General features: G+C 53.4%; 1 protein-coding gene across 20 annotated transcripts in view; it reads right to left on the minus strand.

The window, feature by feature from the left end:
* The window catches only part of tcf7l2 (transcription factor 7 like 2), a 186,030-nt gene that overhangs the window by 27,778 nt on the left and 133,345 nt on the right, over positions 1–24,907 (minus strand). For 13 of the 20 annotated variants that reach the window (XM_078223299.1, XM_078223290.1, XM_078223289.1 and 10 more), the window contains exon 5: positions 18,629–18,761. In XM_078223299.1, coding sequence (XP_078079425.1) covers positions 18,629–18,761 — 133 coding nt within the window. The remainder of the gene's footprint in view (positions 1–18,628; positions 18,762–24,907) is intronic. The other 7 variants (XM_078223301.1, XM_078223294.1, XM_078223302.1 and 4 more) reach the window with 1 other exon arrangement.

Below are 24,907 nucleotides of genomic sequence, written 5' to 3' on the forward strand. Positions count from 1 at the left end.
GACAACTGTATTGTAGCCAATTTTGTTGATATAAAGATAGGTAGGAAATTAAGTTGTGAGGAGGATACAACCAGTCTGCAAAGGGATATATAGATAGGTGAAGTGAGTGAACAAAAAATTAGCAGAAGGTATATAATATCAAAAGATGTGAGGTTGTTTTATAAGGAAGAATAGAAATGCAGAATACTGTTTAAACATGAAAAAAAAACAACAGAATGCTGCAATTCCACAACGATCTGGGTGTGCTTGTATATGAATCACAAAAAGTCAGCATGCAGGGACAGTAAGTGATTAGGAAGGCAATGGAATGTTAGATTTATATTACATGGGGGATGGAGTATGAAAGTAGCAAGGTGTTGCTACAATGTACAGGCAATTTTGAGACCACATGAAAAACAGTGTAGCTTTGGTGGATTCAAGGAGGGACCATAAGACGTAGGAACAGGATTAGGCCATTCGGCCTATCAAGTCGGCTCCATCATTCAATGAGATCATGACTGATCTGATGTAATCATCCTCAACTCCACTTTCCTGCCTTATCCCATAACCCTTGATTCCCTTACTGATTAAAAATCTGCTTGGATACTTGCTTTGGAAGCAGTTGAAAGGTGATTCACTAGGTTGATTCCTAGCAAGAGGGAAGGCTGAGCAAGTTGAGCATAGTAAGAAGTCTCACAACACCAGGTTAAAGTCCAACAGGGTTATTTGGAATCACGAGCTTTCAGAGCGCTGCTCCTTCCTCAGGTGAGCCTATGCTCATTGGAATTTGAAGGGTTCCCCCCGTGAGAAAAATGTAGAACTGGGGGGCACAGTTTGAAAATAAGGTGAGGATTTTTTTTCTCTGAGAGGATTTTTAGCGTTTTGAATACTCTTCTCCAGTAAGTGGTGGAGGGTGGCTCATTAATATATTCCGATTCCAAGTCAGACAGATATTTGATTGCCAAGGGAGTCAAGGGTTATGGCAGAGGCAGGCAATAAAGTGGGGTTCAGGCCACAATCAGATCAGCTATGATGTTATTGAATGGCGGAGCAAGCTCATGGAGGCCCGAATGGCCTGCTCCTACTTATGTTCATTATTCCTCTAAAACTAACAGCAACATCTGGAGTCTGGATGCAGGCAGTTAAATGCTGAAATCATAAGTTGCTGTCAGCGATCCTATGTGTCCCCATAGAATACACCAGAAAAATCGCCCGACTGCAAACAAGCAGAAATCACTGAACTGGTAAGAACATGCCCTTTACTCTTCTAGTCTTGAAAAGTTACTCCTTGTTGAATGAGACACAACTGGATTTTAAACATTGTACAAAGTTCATAATTAATGCTGAATTGCCTTGCTGCCCCGGAACTTCTTTAGGAAAGTAGTATTTACCACGGTGTGTTTATTTATTACATGCATGCAATGTTGCCACCGGTGGGAAAAGTCTGCCAGGAGGACAAAATACACCCAAGATATATTTGAGGAATGTCAAACTTCATTTGAAGAATATATATTTTACAATACGTCTTAACGCTTACGGGTATGTCCCTATCACTTACTTCATGTTCTGTAAATTTTACCAAGAGTGAAAATTCAATGCATTTTACTTCCAGTTTTCTATCTGGTAGAATATTATGACCTGGTTTCCCCCTAATGAAGTATTCATGCCTGGATATATTTTCTACCACTTCCCCATCATGGGCATCATACATCATGAGGGTAGTGTGGCACTTATCACCAAATCTTACCTTGGCCTGACCCACTACTCTTCTGGTATTTTCTCCTCCTTTCAGTATCTCACCTTGTTCCACCCCCCTCAATCAAAAGATGTTCTCTACTGCTCTCCCAAGTACGATAAAAAAATACACTCTCACCATGAGATCTTTACTGCTCTTCTCTCTCAGGCTGCACTAAACAACTTCTTCTCCTCAATGATTTCAATCTCCACCTCAACTCATCATGCGCTCTTTCCTCCGAGTTCACTGCCCTCTCCTCTCCTTCTTCAGGTAAATACCCCAACTCTTATTCAGGGTCACTTCAGTGAATTTGCCATCTTGTGTGATCTTGCTAGGCCCATTCTATCAATTGCAGATAGAACCACCCCTGATTGCTTCCTTGTATTACTCATCACCCACATCTCCTTTCCACATCTCAACACTTTTGTCTTCTGTATTCACACCCAAAAATAATATCCTCAATTCAATTACAAAAGCCCAACTTTCTAGACTTTGGCCCTCTAATTACCACAACTTTTCTTCAGTTCCGAATTTTCTCAGCCACATCCTTACTCCCTCCTTTGAACATCCTGAACTTCATTTTTTTTTTAAATCCTCTCAGCTGTTTGCCTTGGCATGGCACTCATCTCTACTCCCTCAGGTCCAAGGGACACAGGTTTAAAAGGATTTGGCAGACAACTGTTTTAGTCATTCACTGCCAGATCTGGTTGGACCACATAAGCACTATCGGGTTCTGCTCTAGTCTGCTAAAGCTGTTCACTATTCCATGATCATCCACAGATACCAAGAAAACCACCAGCATCTTTTCTCTACTGCAATTCATCTTCTTAAATCCCTCTCTTCCACTCTCACTTCCAACAAAATGTGCAATGCGTTCTCGGATTTCTTCCCACCCCCACCAAAGATCGAGACAATTCAATCAGCTGCTCCACCAGGTCCATTCCATCCACGATCTCACTGGGCCATCCATTCCATCCACGATCTCATTGGGTCATATTCCTCTGAACTTCTATGCTGTCCTGGCTCCCATCTCCCCTCATTTCTTCTTGGGCTTCATCTCGTTTCCTCAACCCTAATCCATTAAACTGCTGACAACCAATTCCCCCTTTTGGTCCCCATGTTAATAGGTCTCTGTTTTCAGGTGTTGCCCCTCTCTCTTTTAAATCTGCTGTCATCTTCACTTGATTCGTCAAAAACCAGCCCTTGACCCCACCATCCTTGCAAACAACTGACCAATCTCCAACCACCCTTTCCTCCCCAAAGTCCTTGAATTTTATGTTGTTATATTATTTGTAAAGAATTAGGAACCAATTATTGTGCAAACATACATCTGAGGTGCCACATTTTACCGCTGCACTGCAGTCAGGTGCCAAGCAATAATATATCAGTCCACCTGCCTATAAAAGTACATTCAATGAAGCACAAAAGCGTGATTATTTTGAATGTCTGGGAACAAAAGAATATTGAACATGTTGTACCTCCCAAATTCAATCCCCCCCCCCTTTTCCTGGAACTCTATGTTTGAATCCCTCCAAATCCCTCCTCCCCCAAGCAACAGTCCGACAATGCTCCTGATCATAATTATAAATGGCATCCTATATGACTGTTTGAATGATAAACTATCCCTCCCTGTCCTTCTCAATCTGTCTGCAGCCTTTGACATTGTTGACCATACCACTTTCCTCCAACATCTCTCCACCGCCATCCAACTGGTGGGATTGCTCCCACATTGTTCCATTCTAAGCTAATTATTCATAACCGGAGCATCATAGGCTGTGGCATCTCTTCCCACTTTTACACCACTGCCTCTAATGTCTCCCAAGGATCTAGCCTGAGTCCATTCCTACATCGTACCCTTGGTGACATAATCCAGAAGTCATGTCAGTTTTCACATCCATGCTGATGACAGCACCCAGCTCTACCTCACCCCCACTTCTCTCAACTCATCCTGACTTATCAGTCTGCTTAGCCGACATCCAGAAATGGAAGAGCAGAAATTTCCTCTGATTAAATATTGGGAAGACTGAAACCATTGCTTTCTGTCCCCTCTCCAAACTCCGCTCCCCTAACTACGGACTCCATACCGTTCCCTCTCTCCTTTAAATCTACCCTGTGGAGAGTGGTCCAAGATTAAATCAGTCGGTTCGCAAACTTGGTGCCACATTTGAGCCAGAAGTGAACTTCTGCCTTCATATTCACACTAAAACAACCTAATCTCACCAGTGTGACATCACCCACTTTCACCCTGTCTCATCTCATTTGCTGTAAAATCCTTATTCATACTCTTGTTATCTGTAAGCTGGATCATTCCAATGTACACCTGGCTGCTCTCCCACATTCTACTCCATAAACTAGAGGTCTTCCAAAATGCTGCTGCCCGTGTTTTTTTAACTCATGCCAATCCCTTTTTACCTATCACCCTTGTGCTCACCAACTTACATTAAGTTTTTTTGTTAGTTAAGTTGCTATTTACTAAAACTTTATTGTTGTTTTCAAATCCCTCCATAGCCTCACTCTCATTATCTCTATAATCACCAGCCCCACAGCCCTCCAAGTTATCTGTCCTCCTCAAATTCTGGCCTCTTGGTCTTTCCTCGATTTTAAATCCCTTCACATTTGCTGCTTCATTTGAGGCCATCAAGGACCTACACTCTGGAGTTGCCTCCGGCATGAATGGATGTTATAACTCCACACCTCGCTTGCCTGGATGAGCGAGACTTTGCAACACTCAAGAAGCTCGAACTAACCCAGGACAAAGCAGCCCACATGATGGATACACCTTAAACATCCACCCTGTCCACCACCCATTCACAACGGCAGCAAGGTGTGCCATAAACAAGATGCACGGCAGCAACGCTGAGCTTCCTTCAACAGCAGCTTCTAAAGCACCTCGGCTACTTAGGACAAGGGTAGCAGACCCAGGGGAACACCACCACGATCAACTTCTCCTCCAAGCCACACCACAATGACTTGGAACTGCCATTTCTTTATTGTCGCTGGATCAAAATCTAGTCATCCCATTCCGAACAGTGAGTGTGTCTACACCAGATGAACTGCAGCGGTTCAACGAGGTGGCTCACCACCACCTTCAAGAACAATTGGGGATGGGCAACAAATACTGGCCTTGCCAGTGCCGCCCATATCCCACAAAATAATATATTTTTTAAAAACTCACATTCCTTCTTGAAGTCATTCCTTAAACCCATTCGAAATGACAAATAAGTTAAATGTTTCCAGCACATTCAACGCAGTAAACAATGAGCACAATTTGCTAACCTTGAGGTTCTAACTTAACTGATAGCCCAGCTCTCTGAAGCATGCGTCAAGTGCGGTTTTAGAATGTTGCTGTGAGGCGTCTTGGGATGATGCAGTGACTTAACGGCACTATGCAAATTGTTGTTGTTGTTGATTGGCTGCCTAATTTGCTGGATGACATCGCTATTTCTGGATGCCCAGAGATCCCCCCTCGGCTCGGCGCCGCTAAATTCAGACGGACATTCGGAAAGGGGAAACCCGGGCCACAGAAATCGCTGGATCCTTGTGGCCAGCTTTCTCTGAGGTCAGCAGCAAGTGCTGCCATTTTCCGAGGGAGCCTGGGCTACCGTTTAAGTTAGAACTCAAGGTTGACAAATTGTTTACCGGGTTGGCTGCACCGGAAACATTTAAATACATTTATTTATTTGTTATTTCTAACATTCTATGCGCTTGCAAGGAACAGATTTTAAACATCCCAACTGTGAGATTTTCAATTCCCCACAAGAATCAAAGGATGTAAATGTGCGAACTAAGGCCTAATGAATCAACTTTGAATGTATGAGCTTTTCAACTTTCCCGCTGATCCATTTATAATACTGAGCCCAGTCCCGTTCAGCAGCATGTCAGTTCAAAAGCTGAATTGTAGCAGTAGGGTCGATGCTTATAAGGCGCAGTTTGAGCTCCTTGTAGCCATCGCTTACCAATGGCAACACGCAACACAATAAAATATACGTTGAAGAGATTTGTTGCTCCATCATCGGATCAGCTTTAAGTGATCAAATTAATTCATTTCTGCCTGGTTGTTTTAATTTGATCTGTGGCTTTTGCTACCAAATAAACCTGTTGGACTTTAACTTGGTGTTGTTAAACTTCTTACTGTGTTTTAATTTGCCCAGCAGAAAACTGCCACATCTTTCTCTAAAAGCTCATTAACAAGCCTCAATATGCAAAAAGAAACCAAATTTACTCTCTTTTTGGGAGGTGGAAAATATAGATGCATATAAACTATCTGAAGTAGTACTAACTTAACACCATGGTTACTAGCTATGTATGCACTGAATCCAGATTTAGTTCTACTTTCAAGCCTGTCTCTCTCCCCCCCGCCCCCCCCGACAACTCCACGAGTTCCTTTACCCTGAAAAATCTCTTCCCATGGCACACAGGTTAGCTTTTAATTGTAATTAATCCAAGTTTGTTTGATGTGCATTTACTTTAGGCTTGTTTCCACAAGTACTTAATCAGATTTATTTTACATTTATTTTACATTTAACACTTTAATCTCCAACCCAAATCTTGTATTCCTAAAACTAAACGTTGTGCCTTTAATTAACTATGGCAGGGCTCCCCATACTCCACAGGAGACATCCTGGATTCCGCAACAGGTCAGGCCAGGTTAACTTTGACAAAAGATCTCATTCCAGCTTGTCCAATCAGAGGCAGAGCACAGCCTGTGCCGGCTACTGAGAGGCACGACCCAGCCTGTCAGCAGTCAATGCATCGAGAAGCCGGCATTTAATTGGACGAGCTGGAAATTGTGACAAAGTGGGTATTCAAAGTCCCAGGCAATGTGGAGAGTGAGAGCGCGCCCGTGCGAGGGTGCCAGGGAGCGAGAGCGCGCCCGTGCGAGGGTGCCAGGGAGCGAGAGCGCGCCCGTACAAGGGTGCCAGGGAACGAGAGCGTGCCCGTGCGAGGGTGCCAGGGAGCGAGAGCGTGCCCGTGCGAGGGTGCCAGGGAGCGAGAGCGCGCCCATGCGAGGGTGCCAGGGAGCAAGAGGGTGCACCCGTGCGAGGGTGCCAGGGAGCAAGAGCGTGCGCCCATGCGAGGGTGCCAGGGAGCGAGAGCGCGCCCATGCAAGGGTGCCAGGGAGCAAGAGGGTGCACCCGTGCGAGGGTGCCAGGGAGCGCAAGCACGAGAGAGAACACAAGCGCAAGAGACAGCAAGTGCGAGTCAGAGAGTGTGTGTATGTGTGAGAGAGAGAGAGAGAGAGAGCATGCACACGCGTGTGAGCCAGAGAGTGAATGTGTGTGTGAGACAGAGCGCACGCACACAGGAGCCAGAGAGAGCACGTACATGCGTGCCAGAGAGAGCGAAAGAGCGCACACGTGAGCACGCCAAAGAGAGTGCACACACACAAGAGCCAGAGAGAGACTGAGAGCTAGCGAGAGGGCAGGCGCGCGTGCACGAGCCAGAGAGATCGATTGAGCAGGCACGCGCGCGAGCCACAGAGCAGGCATGTGAACACGCCGAGGGTGCCAGAGTGCAGGCGCGCATGAGGGTGCGACAGCGCACACGTGAGGGTGCCACAGAGCGAGCGTGCACACGGATGCCACAGTGTGACGCACACACGCAAGGGCGCCAAAGAGCGAGAGCGCGTCCGCGCACCAGGGTGCCAGAGAGCAGGCGCACACGTGCCGAGGGTGCAACAGACGAGAGCGAGCGTGTGAGGTGCCACAGATGAGCGTGTGCGCGAGGTGCCGGAGACGTGAGCGCACGTGCGAGGTGCCACAGATGAGAGAGAGCGCGCGCGCGAGGTGCCACAGACGAGAGCGTGCATGCACGGTTTCACAGAATGAGCGATTGAGAGAGTGCTCATGCGCAAGGGTGCCACTGATCGAGAGAGAGAACGCGCGAGGGTGCTACACAGCGAGCAAGAGAGGGAGCGAGAGAGAGGGTGCGCGAGGGTGCCACGGAGCGAGAGAGAGAAAGAGAGACAGCAACATCGCGTGCGAGGGTGCCACACAGCGAGCGAGAGAGAGGGCGCGCAAGAGTGCCACAGAACAAGCGGTAGAGCGCACGAGGGTGCCACACAGCGAGCGAGAGAGGGAACAAGAGAGCATGCGCGCAGGGCCACAGACTGAGCGAGAGGGCGCACGAGGGTACCACAGAGTAAACACGAGTGTGCCACAGAACGAGTGGGAGAGTGCACGAGGGTGCCACAGAATGAGCCAGAGAGAGAGCTCGCGCGCGGGTACCACAGAACGAACGAGAGAGTGTGCTCACGCACAAAGTTGCTACAGAACGCGAGAGAGCGCTCGTGCACAAGGTTGCCACAGAACGAGCGAGAGACTGCGCGCGAGGGTGCCACAGAACGAGCGAGAGATGGCATTCACGTGCGTCGGTGCCACAGAATGAAAGAGAGCACGCTCGCGTGCAAGGGTATCACAGAACGAAAGAGAGGGTGCCACACAACGAACAGGTGCGCGCGCGAGGATGCCACAGAATGAGCGAGAGACCGAGCAGGAGCGCGCTGGCACACGAGGGTGCCACAGAGCGAGAGCGCACGAGCCAGCGAGCCAGAGTGCCACAGAGCGAGATCGCACACGCGCGAGCCCGGGTGCCACAGAGCGAGAGCACACACACGCGCGAGCCACGGTGCCACAGAGCGAGAGCGCGCAAGCCAGGGTGCCACAGAGGGACAGCGCACGTGCGCGCGTGAGCCAGGGTGTCACAGAGCGAGAGCGCGCGCAAGCCAGGGTGCCACAGAGGGACAGCGCGCAGGCCAGGGTGCCACAGAGCGAGAGCGCACATGCGCGAGCGAGCCAGGGTGCCACAGAGCGAGAGCGCACGCGCGCAAGCCAGGGTGCCACAGAGCGAGAGCCCGCGCGAGCCAGAGTGCCACAGAGCGAGAGCACATGCACGCGAGCCAGGGTGCCACAGCGCGCGAGCCAGGGTGCCACAGAGCGAGAGCGCAAGCGCGCGAGCCAGGGTGCCACAGAGCGAGAGCGCTCGAGCGAGCCAGAGTGCCACAGAGCGAGATTGCACGCGCGCGAGCCAGAGTGCCACAGAGCGAGACCGCGCAAGCCAGGGTGCCACAGAGTGACAGCGCAGGCGCGCGCGCGAGCCAGAGTGGCACAGAGCGAGAGCGCGCATGCCAGGGTGCCACAGAGCGACAGCGCAGGCGCGCGCGAGCCAGGTGCCACAGAGCGCGCGGGCCAGGGTGCCACAATGAGAGAGCGCGCGAGCCAGGGCGCCACAGAGCGAGAGCGCACGCACGCGAGCCAGGGTGCCACAGAGCGAGAGCGCGAGAGCCAGGGTGCCACAGAGCGAGCGCAGGCGCGCGAGCCACAGTGCCGCAGAGCGACAGCGCAGGCGCGCGCACGCGCGAGCCAGGGTGGCACAGAGCGAGAGCGCGCAAGCCAGGGTGGCACAGAGCGACAGCGCAGGCGCGCGTGCGAGCCAGGGTGCCACAGAGCGAGAGCGCACGCGCGCGGGCGAGCCAGGGTGCCACAGAGCGGGAGCGCGCGAGCCAGGGTGCCACAGAGCGGGAGCGCGCTAGCCAGGGTGCCACAGAGCGGGAGCGCGCGAGCCAGGGTGCCACAGAGCGGGAGCGCGCGAGTCAGGGTGCCACAGAGCGGGAGCGCGCGAGCCAGGGTGCCACAGAGCGGGAGCGCGCGAGCCAGGGTGCCACAGAGCGGGAGCGCGCGAGCCAGGGTGCCACAGAGCGGGAGCGCGCGAGCCAGGGTGCCACAGAGCGGGAGCGCGCGAGCCAGGGTGCCACAGAGCGGGAGCGCGCGAGCCAGGGTGCCACAGAGCGCACGCGTGCGTGCCAGGGTGCCACAGAGCGCACGCACGCGGGCCAGGGTGCCACAGAGCGGGAGAGCGCGAGCCAGGGTGCCACAGAGCGCACGCGCGCGAGCCAGGGTGACACAGATCACACGCGCGCGAGCCAGGGTGACACAGAGCGCACGCGCACGAGCCAGGGTGCCACAGAGCGCACGCGCGCGAGCCAGGGTGCCACAGAGCGCACGCGCGCGAGCCTGGGTGCCACAGAGCGCACGCGCGCGAGCCAGGGTGCCACAGAGCACACGCGCGCGAGCCAGGGTGCCACAGAGCGCACGCGCGCGGGCCAGGGTGCCACAGAGCGAGAGCGCTCGCACGCGAGCCAGGGTGCCACGGAGCCAGAGTGCACACGCGCGAGCTAGGTTGCCACAGAGCCAGAGCGCACGCGCGCGAGCCAGGGTGCCTCAGAGCGAGAGCGCACGCGCGTGAGCCAGGGTGCCACAGAGCGAGAGCGCACGCGCGCAAGCCAGGGTGCCACAGAGCAAGAGCGCAGGCGCGTGAGCCAGGGTGCCACAGAGCGAGAGCGCACGCGCGTGAGCCAGGGTGCCACAGAGCGAGAGCGCACGCACGCAAGCCAGGGTGCCACAGAGCGAGAGCGCAGGCGCGCAAGCCAGGGTGCCACAGAGCGAGAGCGCAGGCGCGCAAGCCAGGGTGCCACAGAGCGAGAGCGCACGCGCGTGAGCCAGGGTGCCACAGAGCGAGAGCGCACGCGCGCAAGCCAGGGTGCCAACAGAGCGAGAGCGCAGGCGCGTGAGCCAGGGTGCCACAGAGCGAGAGCGCACGCGCGTGAGCCAGGGTGCCACAGAGCGAGAGCGCACGCGCGCAAGCCAGGGTGCCACAGAGCGAGAGCGCAGGCGCGCAAGCCAGGGTGCCACAGAGCGAGAGCGCAGGCGCGCAAGCCAGGGTGCCACAGAGCGAGAGCGCGCGCGAGCCAGAGTGCCACAGAGCGAGAGCACATGCACGCGAGCCAGGGTGCCACAGAGCGAGAGCGCCCGCACGCGCGCGAGCCAGGGTGCCACAGAGCGAGAGCGCAAGAGCCAGGGTGCCAAAGAGCGACAGCGCAGGCGAGCCAGGGTGCCACAGAGAGCGCGCGATGGTGAGCCAGGGTGCCACAGAGCAGGAGCGGGCACGAACCAGGGTGCCACAGAGCGAGATCGCACGCGCGCGAGCCAGGGTGCCACAGAGCGAGCGCAGGCACGCGAGCCAGGGTGGCACAGAGCGGGAGCGGGCGCGAGCCAGGGTGGCACAGAGCGGGAGCGGGCGCGAGCCAGGGTGGCACAGAGCGGGCACGAGCCAGGGTGGCACAGAGCGGGAGCGGGCGTGAGCCAGGGTGGCACAGAGCGGGAGCGGGCGCGAGCCAGGGTGGCACAGAGCGGGAGCGCGCGAGCCAGGGTGCCACAGAGCGGGAGCGCGCGAGCCAGGGTGCCACAGAGCGGGAGCGCGCGAGCCAGGGTGCCACAGAGCGCACGCGTGCGTGCCAGGGTGCCACAGAGCGCACGCGCGCGGGCCAGGGTGCCACAGAGCGGGAGCGCGCGAGCCAGGGTGCCACAGAGCGCACGCGCGCGAGCCAGGGTGACACAGATCACACGCGCGCGAGCCAGGGTGACACAGAGCGCACGCGCGCGAGCCAGGGTGCCACAGAGCGCACGCGCACGAGCCAGGGTGCCACAGAGCGCACGCGTGCGAGCCAGGGTGCCACAGAGCGCATGCGCGCGAGCCAGAGTGCCACAGAGCGCACGCACGCGCGCGAGCCTGGGTGCCACAGAGCGCACGCGCGCGAGCCAGGGTGCCACAGAGCGCACGCGCGCGGGCCAGGGTGCCACAGAGAGAGAGCGCTCGCACGCGGGCCAGGGTGCCACGGAGCCAGAGCGCACACGCGCGAGCTAGGGTGCCACAGAGCCAGAGCGCACGCGCGCGAGCCAGGGTGCCACAGAGCTAGAGCACACGAGGCAGGGTGCCACAGAGCCAGAGCGCACGCGCGCGAGCCAGGGTGCCTCAGAGCGAGAGCGCACGCGCGCGGGCCAGGGTGCCACAGAGCGAGAGCGCACACGCGCAAGCCAGGGTGCCACAGAGCGAGAGCGCAGGCGCGCAAGCCAGGGTGCCACAGAGCGAGAGCGCGCGCGAGCCAGAGTGCCACAGAGCGAGAGCACATGCACGCGAGCCAGGGTGCCACAGCGCGCGAGCCAGGGTGCCACAGAGCGAGAGCGCCCGCACGGGCGCGAGCCAGGGTGCCACAGAGCGAGAGCGCAAGTGCGCGAGCCAGGGTGCCACAGAGCGAGCGCAGGCGCGCGAGCCAGGGTGGCACAGAGCGAGAGCGCGCGAGCCAGGGTGCCAAAGAGCGACAGCGCAGGCGAGCCAGGGTGCCACAGAGAGCGCGCGGGGGCGAGCCAGGGTGCCACAGAGCGAGATCGCGCGCGCGAGCCAGGGTGCCACAGAGCGAGATCGCGCGCGAGCCAGGGTGGCACGGAGCGGGCGCGAGCCAGGCTGGCACAGAGCGGGAGCGGGCGCGAGCCAGGCTGGCACAGAGCGGGAGCGAGCCAGGGTGGCACAGAGCGGGAGCGAGCCAGGGTGCCACACAGCGCACGGGCGCGAGCCAGGGTGGCGCACAGCGCACGGGCGCGAGCCAGGGTGGCGCACAGCGCACGGGCGCGAGCCAGGGTGGCGCACAGCGCACGGGCGCGAGCCAGGGTGGCGCACAGCGCACGGGCGCGGGCCAGGGTGGCGCACAGCGCACGGGCGCGGGCCAGGGTGGCGCACAGCGCACGGGCGCGGGCCAGGATGGCGCACAGCGCACGGGCGCGGGCCAGGGTGGCGCACAGCGCACGGGCGCGGGCCAGGGTGCCGCACAGCGCACGGGCCAGGGTGCCGCACAGCGCACGGGCGCGGGCCAGGGTGCCGCACAGCGCACGGGCCAGGGTGCCGCACAGCGCACGGGCGCGGGCCAGGGTGCCGCACAGCGCACGGGCGCGGGCCAGGGTGCCGCACAGCGCACGGGCGCGGGCCAGGGTGCCGCACAGCGCACGGGCGCGGGCCAGGGTGCCGCCCAGCGCACGGGCGCGGGCCAGGGTGCCGCCCAGCGCACGGGCGCGGGCCAGGGTGCCGCCCAGCGCACGGGCGCGGGCCAGGGTGCCGCACAGCGCACGGGCGCGGGCCAGGGTGCCGCACAGCGCACGGGCGCGGGCCAGGGTGCCGCACAGCGCACGGGCGCGGGCCAGGGTGCCGCACAGCGCACGGGCCAGGGTGCCGCACAGCGCACGGGCGCGGGCCAGGGTGCCGCACAGCGCACGGGCGCGGGCCAGGGTGCCGCACAGCGCACGGGCGCGGGCCAGGGTGCCGCACAGCGCACGGGCGCGGGCCAGGGTGCCGCACAGCGCACGGGCGCGGGCCAGGGTGCCGCACAGCGCACGGGCGCGGGCCAGGGTGCCGCACAGCGCACGGGCGCGGGCCAGGGTGCCACACAGCGCACGGGCGCGGGCCAGGGTGCCACACAGCGCACGGGCGCGGGCCAGGGTGCCACACAGCGCACGGGCGCGGGCCAGGGTGCCACACAGCGCACGGGCGCGAGCCAGGGTGCCACACAGCGCACGGGCGCGAGCCAGGGTGCCACACAGCGCACGGGCGCGAGCCAGGGTGCCACACAGCGCACGGGCGCGAGCCAGGGTGCCACACAGCGCACGGGCGCGAGCCAGGGTGCCACACAGCGCACGGGCGCGAGCCAGGGTGCCACACAGCGCACGGGCGCGAGCCAGGGTGCCACACAGCGCACGGGCGCGAGCCAGGGTGCCACACAGCGCACGGGCGCGAGCCAGGGTGCCACACAGCGCACGGGCGCGAGCCAGGGTGCCACACAGCGCACGGGCGCGAGCCAGGGTGCCACACAGCGCACGGGCGCGAGCCAGGGTGCCACACAGCGCACGGGCGCGAGCCAGGGTGCCACACAGCGCACGGGCGCGAGCCAGGGTGCCACACAGCGCACGGGCGCGAGCCAGGGTGCCACACAGCGCACGGGCGCGAGCCAGGGTGCCACACAGCGCACGGGCGCGAGCCAGGGTGCCACACAGCGCACGGGCGCGAGCCAGGGTGCCACACAGCGCACGGGCGCGAGCCAGGGTGCCACACAGCGCACGGGCGCGAGCCAGGGTGCCACACAGGGCACGGGCGCGAGCCAGGGTGCCACACAGCGCACGGGCGCGAGCCAGGGTGCCACACAGCGCACACCAGGGTGCCACACAGCGCGAGCCAGGGTGCCACACAGCACGCGCAAGCCAGGGTGCCACAGAGCGCACGCGCGTGAACCAGGGTGCCACAGAGCGAGAGCACACACGTGCGAGCCAAGGTGCCACAGATCACACGCGCGCGAGCCAGGGTGCCACAGAGCGCACGCGCGCGAGCCAGGGTGCCACAGAGCGCACGCGCGTGAGCCAGGGTGCCACAGAGCGAGAGCACACGCATGCGAGCCAAGGTGCCACAGGTCACACGCGCGCGAGCCAGGGTGACACAGAGCGCACGCGCGTGAGCCAGGGTGACACAGAGCGCACGCGCGCGAGCCAGCGTGACACAGAACGCACGCGCGCGAGCCAGGGTGACACAGAGCGCACGCGCGCGAGCCAGGGTGACACAGAGCGCACGCGCGCGAGCCAGGGTGCCACAGAGCGCACGCGCGCGAGCCAGGGTGCCACAGAGCGCACGCGCGCGAGCCAGGGTGCCACAGAGCGCACGCGCGCGAGCCAGGGTGCCACAGAGCGCACGCGCGCGAGCCAGGGTGCCACAGAGCGCACGCGCGCGAGCCAGGGTGCCACAGAGCGAACGCGCGCGAGCCAAGGTGCCACAGAGCGCACGCGCGCGAGCCAGGGTGCCACAGAGCGCACGCGCACGAGCCAGGGTGCCACAGAGCGAGAGCGCTCGCACGCGAGCCAGGGTGCCACGGAGCCAGAGCGCACACGCGCGAGCTAGGGTGCCACAGAGCCAGAGCGCACGCGCGCGAGCCAGGGTGCCACAGAGCTAGAACGCACGAGCCAGGGTGCCACAGAGCCAGAGCGCACGCGCGCGAGCCAGGGTGCCTCAGAGCGAGAGCGCACGCGCGCGAGCCAGGGTGCCAGAGCGAGAGCGCGCGAGCGCGCCAGGGTGCCACAGAGCAAGAGCGCGCGAGCCAGGGTGCCACAGAGCGAGAGCGCATGCGCGCGTGCGAGCGAGCCAGGGTGCCACAGCGCGAGAGCGCACTCGCGCGAGCGAGCCATGGTGCCACAGAGCGAGAGCGCAAGCGTGCGCGCGAGCCAGGGTGCCACAGAGCGAGAGCGCACTCGCGCGAGCGAGCCATGGTGCCACAGAGCGAGAGCGCAAGCGTGCGCGCGAGCCAGGGTGCCACAGAGCGAGAGCGCGCGCGCGCGAGCCAGGGTGCCACAGAGCGAGAGCGCTCGCACGCGAGCCAGGGTGCCACGGAGCCAGAGCGCACGCGCACGAGCCAGGGTGCCACAGAGCCAGAGCGCACGCGCGCGAGCCAGGGTGCCTTAGAGCGAGAGCGCACGCGCGCGAGCCAGGGTGCCAGAGCGAGAGCGCGCGAGCGCGCCAGGGTGCCACAGAGCAAGAGCGCGCGAGCCAGGGTGCCACAGAGCGAGAGCGCATGCGCGCGAGCGAGCGAGCCAGGGTGCCACAGAGCGAGAGCGCACTCGCGCGAGCGAGCCATGGTGCCACAGAGCGAGAGCGCAAGCGTGCGCGCGAGCCAGGGTGCCACAGAGCGAGAGCGCACGCGCGCGAGCCAGGGTGCCACAGAGAGCGAGAGCGCACGCGCGCGAGCCAGGGTGCCACAGAGCGAGAGCGCACGCGCGCGAGCCAGGGTGCCACAGAGCGAGAGCGCACGCGCGCGAGCCAGGGTGCCACAGAGCGAGAGCGCACGCGCGCGAGCCAGGGTGCCACAGAGCGAGAGCGCACGCGCGCGAGCCAGGGTGCCACAGAGCGAGAGCGCACGCGCGCGAGCCAGGGTGCCACAGAGCGAGAGCGCACGCGCGCGAGCCAGGGTGCCACAGAGCGAGAGCGCACGCGCGCGAGCCAGGGTGCCACAGAGCGAGAGCGCACGCGCGCGAGCCAGGGTGCCACAGAGCGAGAGCGCACGCGCGCGAGCCAGGGTGCCACAGAGCGAGAGCGCACGCGCGCGAGCCAGGGTGCCACAGAGCGAGAGAGCACGCGCGCGAGCCAGGGTGCCACAGAGCGAGAGCGCACGCGCGCGAGCCAGGGTGCCACAGAGCGAGAGCGCACGCGCGCGAGCCAGGGTGCCACAGAGCGAGAGCGCACGCGCGCGAGCCAGGGTGCCACAGAGCGAGAGCGCACGCGCGCGAGCCAGGGTGCCACAGAGCGAGAGCGCAGGCGCGCGAGCCAGGGTGCCACAGAGCGAGAGCGCGCGAGCCAGGGTGCCACAGAGCGAGAGCGCACGCGCGCGAGCCAGGGTGCCACAGAGCGAGAGCGCACGCGCGCGAGCCAGGGTGCCACAGAGCGAGAGCGCACGCGCGCGAGCCAGGGTGCCACAGAGCGAGAGCGCACGCGCGCGAGCCAGGGTGCCACAGAGCAAGAGCGCGAGCCAGGGTGCCACAGAGCAAGAGCGCGAGCCAGGGTGCCACAGAGCGAGAGCGCGAGCCAGGGTGCCACAGAGCGAGAGCGCGAGCCAGGGTGCCACAGAGCGAGCGCGCGAGCCAGGGTGCCACAGAGCGAGCGTGTGCCACAGTGGCACCCTCACGCGTGCACACTCTCTCGCTCTGTTGGACCCTGGCACATGCACGCCCTCTCACTCTGTGGCAGACAGAGAAAGCACGTGCGCGCGAGCCAGAGAGTGGGGGAACATGCATGCGAACCAGAGCGAAAGCACGCGCGCGAGAGACAGAGAGAGAGAGCACGTGCCAGAGAATGCCCGTGCGAAAATGCGTGCACGTGCGAGAGCGAGAGAGAGACAGCATGTGTGTGAATGTATGTCAGCGCGTGCGAGACAGAGTGAGAGAGAGTGAGAAAGAGTAAGAGAGTGTCTGAGCGTGAGTGAGCAAGCACGTGGACGTTGGATACGAGAATTCAGCTCTCCTAAAATGTGAGCGCAAAAGAGACAGCATCACACCTCCCATTAAAAAAAATCACAAAAATTTAAGACTTAAATCTTTTGTTGTACTTAATTCTAATATGGTATAGATATAGGAAATAGAAAATAATTTTTAAAAATTCATTCTTGTATGTTTGCATCTATTGCGCAAAAACAATTTTTTGTGGTTTAACTCTTCTACAGTTTCTCTCGGTGTTCCTTCAGTACTCTTGGAGGGTGAAAGGGGAAAAGTAATGGAAACAGATTGAACTAAGCAATCAGATATTCGGAACAATATGCTTCAGCAACTTTGTACTCCAATTTTAAAATTCCAAAAACAAATATAAAATGCAAAGCACACAAGTTCCATGCAATCCAGAGTGAAAATGATACCAACAAATGATACCAAGTGCACCAGCTCAAAACAAACTTCTGAACTAAACCATTTAATTAAGCTTTCCAAATTTTGTCTCAGGGGACTTGGGGCCGGTAGGAGGAGCTTACATGACAACGGCAAGGGACAAATTTTAAGATGTGAATTCGTTAAGGCAGAGATTGAGCAGAAATCTAAGTAACATGACTGTAGTGACCAAACTTTGGATTTAGACCATAAGACATAGGAGCAGAATTAGGCCACTCGGTCCATCGAGTCTGCTCCGCCATTCAATCATGGCTGATATTTTTCTCATCCGCAGTCTTCTGCCTTTTCCCCATAACCCCTGATCCCCTTATTAATCTAGAACCTATCTATCTCTGTCTTAAAGAGACTCAATGACCTGGCCGCCACAGATTCAGGGATTCTACTTCCTGCACTCTTATCAGTATCTACATTTCTGACATGTGCACAGAAAAGAGACTTTGTTCCAGCAAATCAAATACTACGAAGCCTATAATTTGTATTCCCTTAATTTAGGTATTATTATATGGTAGATCAGTTGAGTAGACTGCCCGTTGAACTCTTATATAAATTCATTCAGATTCAACACGCATTGTGAGCACTAAAATTACTTATTCAATGTTGTAGAAAATGTTATAGATAATTAGGTTCACAAATACAATTCCATCCTTATTACTTCATGTTATTTTAATCCGACATTTTTCCCATCTCTTCCTCTCTTCCCCATTCCAGACTCGGGTAGTTAACCTGCTCTACGTCCCCCGACGACACACTACAATCAGCAAAAAGACGTAGTCCTCAGGTTTCAAATCACGGTGCCAAGTAGTTTGCATCGCTTTGCCCCTCCCTAGACTGGGTGGAGCGAGGGATCACAAGAAATAATTCACAAGCCAATGGGCGATCACAGTGTTTTAAAAAAAAAATCTGGGATGAATGCTATGAAAAAGAGCTATAACAGGCACAACACATTAATTTGGCCATAATTGGCGCAATGGTCAAGGCCCACCAGGAAAAACTATGCAATTTGAATGGTGATTTCTGGAAGACATTTCTGTGGGAAAGCTTTACTTATTTTTATTTGGAGCTGAGTAAGCAGTTCAGACTCTCAAAGCATGGCATTGATTTTATTTTTTAAACATTTCTTGCCAGGATTCTAAGCATTTCATTTTTCACAAGTAATTCCGTGCATACCTTATGCATAATTTAAAAAGAATACCAAGAATAGGTGCAAATACCATCAGCAAGTACCCAAATGAAAACTGTGCATGTGTGAAGCCTGCCCAATAGCACTCTCTCATTTACAAATCACCTGACTATGGAAGCAGCAGGAACAATACCTGGCACGAAATGATGTTTGAAAAGGTTCACCTTTCCACCAGAAAGTCATTCATGGCTGGCAAAATGACACACGGAACATTCTGGCATGGAATGCACAACATTTAAATTCAATTACATTGCTGTGTATTACTGTAAATACATAGAAGACAAATAACAATCAACGCCATTTCGTTCGGGTGCAGACATGGATCTCCCCTAATGCCTTCTGAGTAAAGGAAAATTCAGAACATTTGCATCTGAATTGTACTCTGATCCCAGAAGTGTGCAGCATTATCAGTGAAGAGTTTCTTGTTCCCCCTTTACCTACCTGTTTTGGGGTCCACATCTGCTGGTAAGTGTGGTGGAGGGTTACCTGGTGTGAAGTGTTCATTGCTGTATGTTATCAGTGGCGTTAACGGGTGGACGTGATGGGGATGTTGCACAACGGGTACTTTGTTAGACTGCCAAAAGAAAGACAGGAAAGGAGTGAGTTAGACAACAGCAACCAATCGATGAACCATAACTTAAGACTAATGGCATCGAGTTGAAGGGGGCCTCCAACAGCGGACACTTGAACATATTAAGTGTTGTCAAAAATCAGAGGTGTGCATTAGATGATGAATGGTTCCCAGTCAGATTTTATTTTGATATATGTCATCTCTCTTCTGCTATCAATTTAAAAGAATTGTAACAAAGGAGAGTGATTTGAATCACTCTGCAATAAAGCAACCATATATGTTACGATTTATCAATCGGGTTTTTGTTACTTAGCAAACATCCACATTTCATCAAGTCAACACCCAAAAGGAAACGCCATTAGAAATGAACCATCTCACACTGTTGTCCAAAAAAACTCATCCAAGGGAAGAGAAATCACGAAAAATACAAAACTCTTCGGGGTTGTAACGAAAAACAGCTGTCATCACCTTAGAGGCTTTGCTTTTACCTGGTATATTTAGCTCAGTTTATGAATTTTCAGGAACAGAAATATTATCTAATCCTTTTGTCCATTTTATTGACTCCAATTGAACTTGCCCACGAGACTCTAACCATTACAGCCCAAAAGACCAATCACAAGGGCAAGGAACAATTTTTATAAAAGCCTATTTTGATTAACATCAACATTAAAATAACCACAGTAACCAAAGATACTTGGGTCATTGTGCAACAATAAGCCTTTACAATAAATTAGATCCAACACACTATTTGTTTCTGGGGATGTGGGTTGACAAAGACAGCATTCAGTTCCCATCCCCAAGTTAGCGTATTCTGAACTTAAATATAGATATAAAAATGGGCCTTTAACCACGAGTTTGAGGAAATATTTCCACACGTCTTGTCAACACTTTTTTAAAAAAAGGACAACTATTTATGTCATCACCAGGCCTGCTTTATTGAACTACTATCATATAAAAGTTACGTATTTTTATACATGCACAAACACAGGAAAGTGAGTGCATGATTTAAATTCAATCTTCGTTAACTAGTTGAGGTCAAAAAAACCGACAGTAAAACAGATGGGAGGTTCGTACTAAAATAAAAACCTGAAAACATCCAACCTCAACTCATTCCAATGATTTTTGTGCCCTACCACCCATCTCTATTACGTGGGCCCACCAGTGACATCTAGCAACAGTAGACCAGTACTGCATTTTTCTTTTTAAAAGATTTTTTAAAAGTTTATCCAAAAAAGTAATTTTCAGAGAATATTTTTGAACTTACGAAACCATAATGGTATTAAGTTTTTCCTGATTCAATTTTAGCTATCCTCAACACAAAGTGTGCAAAAGCTACTTTTTGCAGTTATTCGCAGGAACATGCACATTTTTGAAAAATCACAATTGATGTGCAGGATTCACAGGGTTAATACCGTTACTATTTAGACTTTTGGTATCACTGTAAACCAAAAAGCAGTCATAAACAACCAGGAGAACCTTTAAGAAAAACAGATCTGCTTCTCATCGAAGCAAATGAGAAGTAAAACCTTGAACTTTAGCACGAAGATTTCATCATGATGCTACAGGGCATTTTCAGCTGTGGAGTTTGCAGCTGCTTGCACTTTGCGTGAAGGCTCTGTCTACTGGCATCATAAGTCTCCTGCAAGTTTATGCTTCATAAAGAATTTGCTGTAGAATCCTGAGAGCAAACAGCAGGAGGCTACAGCTAGTTATTTACTGTCTACAGTCTCTCCTGTTTCTAATTGGCGCCTGCTACTGTCGTAATGAGTTTATATGAGGCATGGACAATATAGAATAGATCATGATTCAGTTTATTCCCCTTCATAAATGATTTGACAGTCCCATCCCATCATCAACAACAAACTAATTTCAATTGTAATGAAACATTTATTAACAAAAAAAACACAATTAGGGCCCAATACAATCTGACTTCCATCCGTCTTATTTTAGAGATTTCTTTGATCCTGCACTGCATTCCCTTCAAAATCTATTTATTTGGTTAATATTTCAACCAGGTTAGTGAAGAGGAGCATTAATTTAACATGCATTAACACACAGGAAAACAGTAGTTAGAACATTACCTCCTTTGCAAAGAACACAGGTCTGATACAGCCGCGAGAACATTTCCAAAGAAAGTATGCACAGGGCAAGAATCTCAGCCGTTCATCTCCCTCAGCTGTATCTGGACTTGGCCTGCTGCAACCTTTGAACTACCCCCTCGCTGATTAATCAGGAACTGATCCAACTCCCTGTTTAATACCTTGCCAAGGTTCGAGATTAACTTCAACTCTTGCCCCATTTTGAACATATAAATAACAGGCCTAGTTACATGTTTTGCGTAAAATAGCTCTCCACATCCACCTCAATTACTTGCACCGTTTTAAATGCTTGGATATTATTTTGTTCCAGCCTTCTATTCGGATAGAAATTAAGCTTTAACCGCCATTCATGGCAATATGGGCTTAAAAATGAAATCATGCAATATTTTCCACCACACCCATATTTTTTTGTTAAGCCACAGTGCTCGGGCCTGTACACAGCAGCATTTACTCTCTCTCCATTGGCTGCAAGGGGCCCAGATGAGTTGTGCAAGTCTCAGTCCAATTTCGTTAGGCACAATTCTAAGGCACCAAACTACCCAAATGTGGCACTAAATAATCAGTCTCATTCAGAAAAGCCATAAGAATACTTTTAAGTGGGAAGTCATAGCTACATGCAAGTGGGTAACTTTGCTAATTTTGGATTTTTGAGGCTTTCCAGGATATGGTCAGTGCTTTGTCTGGACTGAGGTCGTTTGATACCAGGGGCTCAAATATCATCCGAAAGAGGAACACAAAATTCACCAAAAATGTAAATTAAATTACTTCCTGGATGAATAATTGAAAACTAACGTAATTAAATAGTAAAATCACCATCTAATTCATTTTCAGATGATTAGTAGAAAGGAAGAAAAAAACTGAGAAACACAAGGGGGGGGGGGGGAGAGGAGAGAGTGGGAGAGAGGGGGTAGAAAGTAAAAAGAATAAAAGGAACATTACTCTCTCCAGAAACAAGTGTATTTGCACGGATTCACGAAGATTTAAAAACAAACTAAATCAATATTGTTTACCGAGAGACAGCTTAACACACGAAACATAGCGGACCAGCAATTTACATTTTATCCAAATTTATTTTGCATCGCGCGACACTACAGCCCAGTTGTCCAGTGCTCCCAAATTGATTCTGAATTCAGATACCCTATAAAACTCATTAGGGTAATAAAGTAATCAAGTGCTACCAACAACCTGTAGAGCATACCGAATATCATAATATAAAAGGTAGTTACCATCCATAAGACAATGCAACTTTTCAGATTAAATCAGTCGTATGAGGTTAAGCATGAAAGATCATAGAAACCCTACAGTGCAGAAGGAGGCCATTCGGCCCATCGAGTCTGCACCGACCACAATCCCACCCAGGCCCTACCCCCACATATTTTACCCGCTAATCCCACTAACCTACGCATCTCAAGACTCTAAGGGGCAATTTTTTTAACCTGGCCAATCAACCTAACCCGCACATCTTTGGACTGTGGGAGGAAACCGGAGCACCCGGAGGAAACCCACGCAGACACGAGGAGAATGTGCAAACTCCACACAGACAGTGACCCGAGCCGGGAATCGAACCTGGGACCCTGGAGCTGTGAAGCAGCAGTGCTAACCACTGTGCTACCGTGCCGCTACCATGGACTACAAGGCAATAAAAGGACCGAGAAAATAAAAGTTGCTTGATCGTAAATACCACAAAGTGGGGGAATAAATTAGGCCTAGCCCTAATTCTATATATTCATTTTAAAAAGCACAAGTCAGTGTTAGTGTATTTCAAGAAAGTACATTTACCAGATAACTGTCATCTATTAAGACAAGATAGTAATGGAGGAAGACTTTATTCAACTCAGTAACTTCTCATTTGCCAATCTGGTGGCTGTTTATTTTGGTTTAATGTACTTGATGTATGTAATTCATCAAAATATAGGATGAATTTCAAAGTGGTAGATCTGATTTCTTTTTTTAAAAAAACTTTCACATCTGATTTTCAAGCCAGTGAAAAGCGTTGAAGAACAAGTCTATGGGGCATCTCTTTAATGTCAATGATTAGCATGGATTTTAAACCATAACTGACTTCCAGTAACATGCAAAGGAGAAAAATACTGTTGAAGCAGAGCCTGAAGAAGCCTAAAATATGCAAAGTCCAAATGACCAAGATTCAGCAATTAGTAACTGCAGTGATGTTAATTCAGTTCTCAGGCACAGATTTCTAACCTGATCATATCTACATTCAAAGTACTAGCGAGCATGGAACGCTCACGCCCTAATCGCACATCAGCAACTGAATTCAGTTAGAAACTACTCAGTCCACTTTTGTTCTGAACTAAAAGCAACTTGTGTAAATGGGTAATAGTATTGCATGGAGGAGGAGACAAAAAGTGTAATTATTGTGTACAAATACAAGTTGTTCTTGTGGGAATACTCCCCAATTCCTAAAGCTTTCCATTTTGTTCCTTGAGGGACACCACCCAAGAAAATGATGAATGCATCTGATTGTAACGTAGGCAGCCTCACTGCCTTACACACTTAAGATATTGTTAAAAAGCATCAATAAAATGTATCAGCTTTGTACATCGTTCATTTGTTCAGCATTGTTATTATGAGTTCTTTCTAATACTACATGCTTGTAAAATGGAGGAGAGAGAAATAATCATATCGTAGTTTATTTCATTAAGCGCAAGTAATTATTTCTGGAATAGTTGAGGCTGGGGTGGGTGGGGGGGGGGGTGGGAGATATTATTTTAAAACAAAATGCTTCTTAGGACATATTTAGCAGTTTTTAACTTCTGTGGCAGACGCAGTGATTTTTCATTAACTTCACCTGTTAAAAATATGCATTGCAAAAGAGAAGCATGATAAAAATCGGAGATATAAAACTACAATCACTTATAGACAGAACCATACTGCTGCGTTATCAATGAACGTGACTTCTACTAGGGATTAGGGATCACCTTCTGTGACGCTGTCCGTTCTTCCTGTGAAAACCACAAACCTGTGGCCTTGTATGCATGACACACCTGCATGGGTGCAAGTATAAAATGCGTGGCTTTGTGCCAGATTTCATAGCCCTGTTCTCCAATAACCAGCCTTTCTCCCCCCCCCCCCCCCCCCAAACACCTTCCCAATTGGCGATCTTATGCATTTTTATCCTTCTGGTAGAATTTTCATCCTTAATTACAGTACCCATCAATGGGAAACTATATCAAATAATCTTGTCACTTTGCTCTTTTCAAAAGTGTGTTATTTGGGATTTACATGTAGGAAAGAGGATGTTAGAATATGAAGCTGCTGCCAAGGGAGGAAACGAAGGAAATGCCTGTGAGGAAGTGGGACTGTCCATCAAACAGTGGCAGTGGGCAGGCTGTGAAGGGAAACCCCTCCTCTTGGATCATTGCACAACACTTTACCCAGGAAACTCTAGAATCAACCTCTGACCTTTCAAGTGTACTTAAGCGTCACATTCCAAATAAGCTGCAGTGGGAGATGTTTCACTAGGGTGGACCCTACACAGTATTCACAATCAGGAATGTGGCAGTCAAAGATTGATTGAATACTCATACTCCCTCCCCGCATTTTTTTTTTAAAAAAAAGATTGGTAACCCGAGAGAAATGAAAGCTTGCCGTTCACCTCTGATGTCATTAATCAAGAGGCAGGCAAAACAAACTGGAGCGGCTGTGACCGTCTTTCTAGCCAGTCCCTTCTACTGAATGCACCCCTATTGCGTTCATTGCAGTTCTGTGCAGCTGAAGAAAGATTGGGTCTGAAAAGTGCATTTGTGCTCAAAGTACAATAAAACAAAAGCAGCTACACAAGGGGGCTTGTCAGGCTGCCTTCCCGAGGCTAATTCTGGCAAGTCCAATGCTTTGCTTAAATTACTAGCCCTGAGCTTGGCTGTACCCAGACATGGCTTACTGTTCCAAAGTTACTAATCTTAATGGTCTGCAACACTACATTCTCTCATTCTGAAAGTCTGCTCTCTATTAACTCCCTAATTGCTGGTCAATTATGCCCAACTGCATTTTTTCTTTAAAAAAAGTTTTTTTTTAAAAAAAAGAGCTACT

This window comes from Mustelus asterias, chromosome 11 (assembly GCF_964213995.1).
Source record: "Mustelus asterias chromosome 11, sMusAst1.hap1.1, whole genome shotgun sequence".
Classification (NCBI taxonomy): Eukaryota; Metazoa; Chordata; class Chondrichthyes; order Carcharhiniformes; family Triakidae; genus Mustelus; species Mustelus asterias.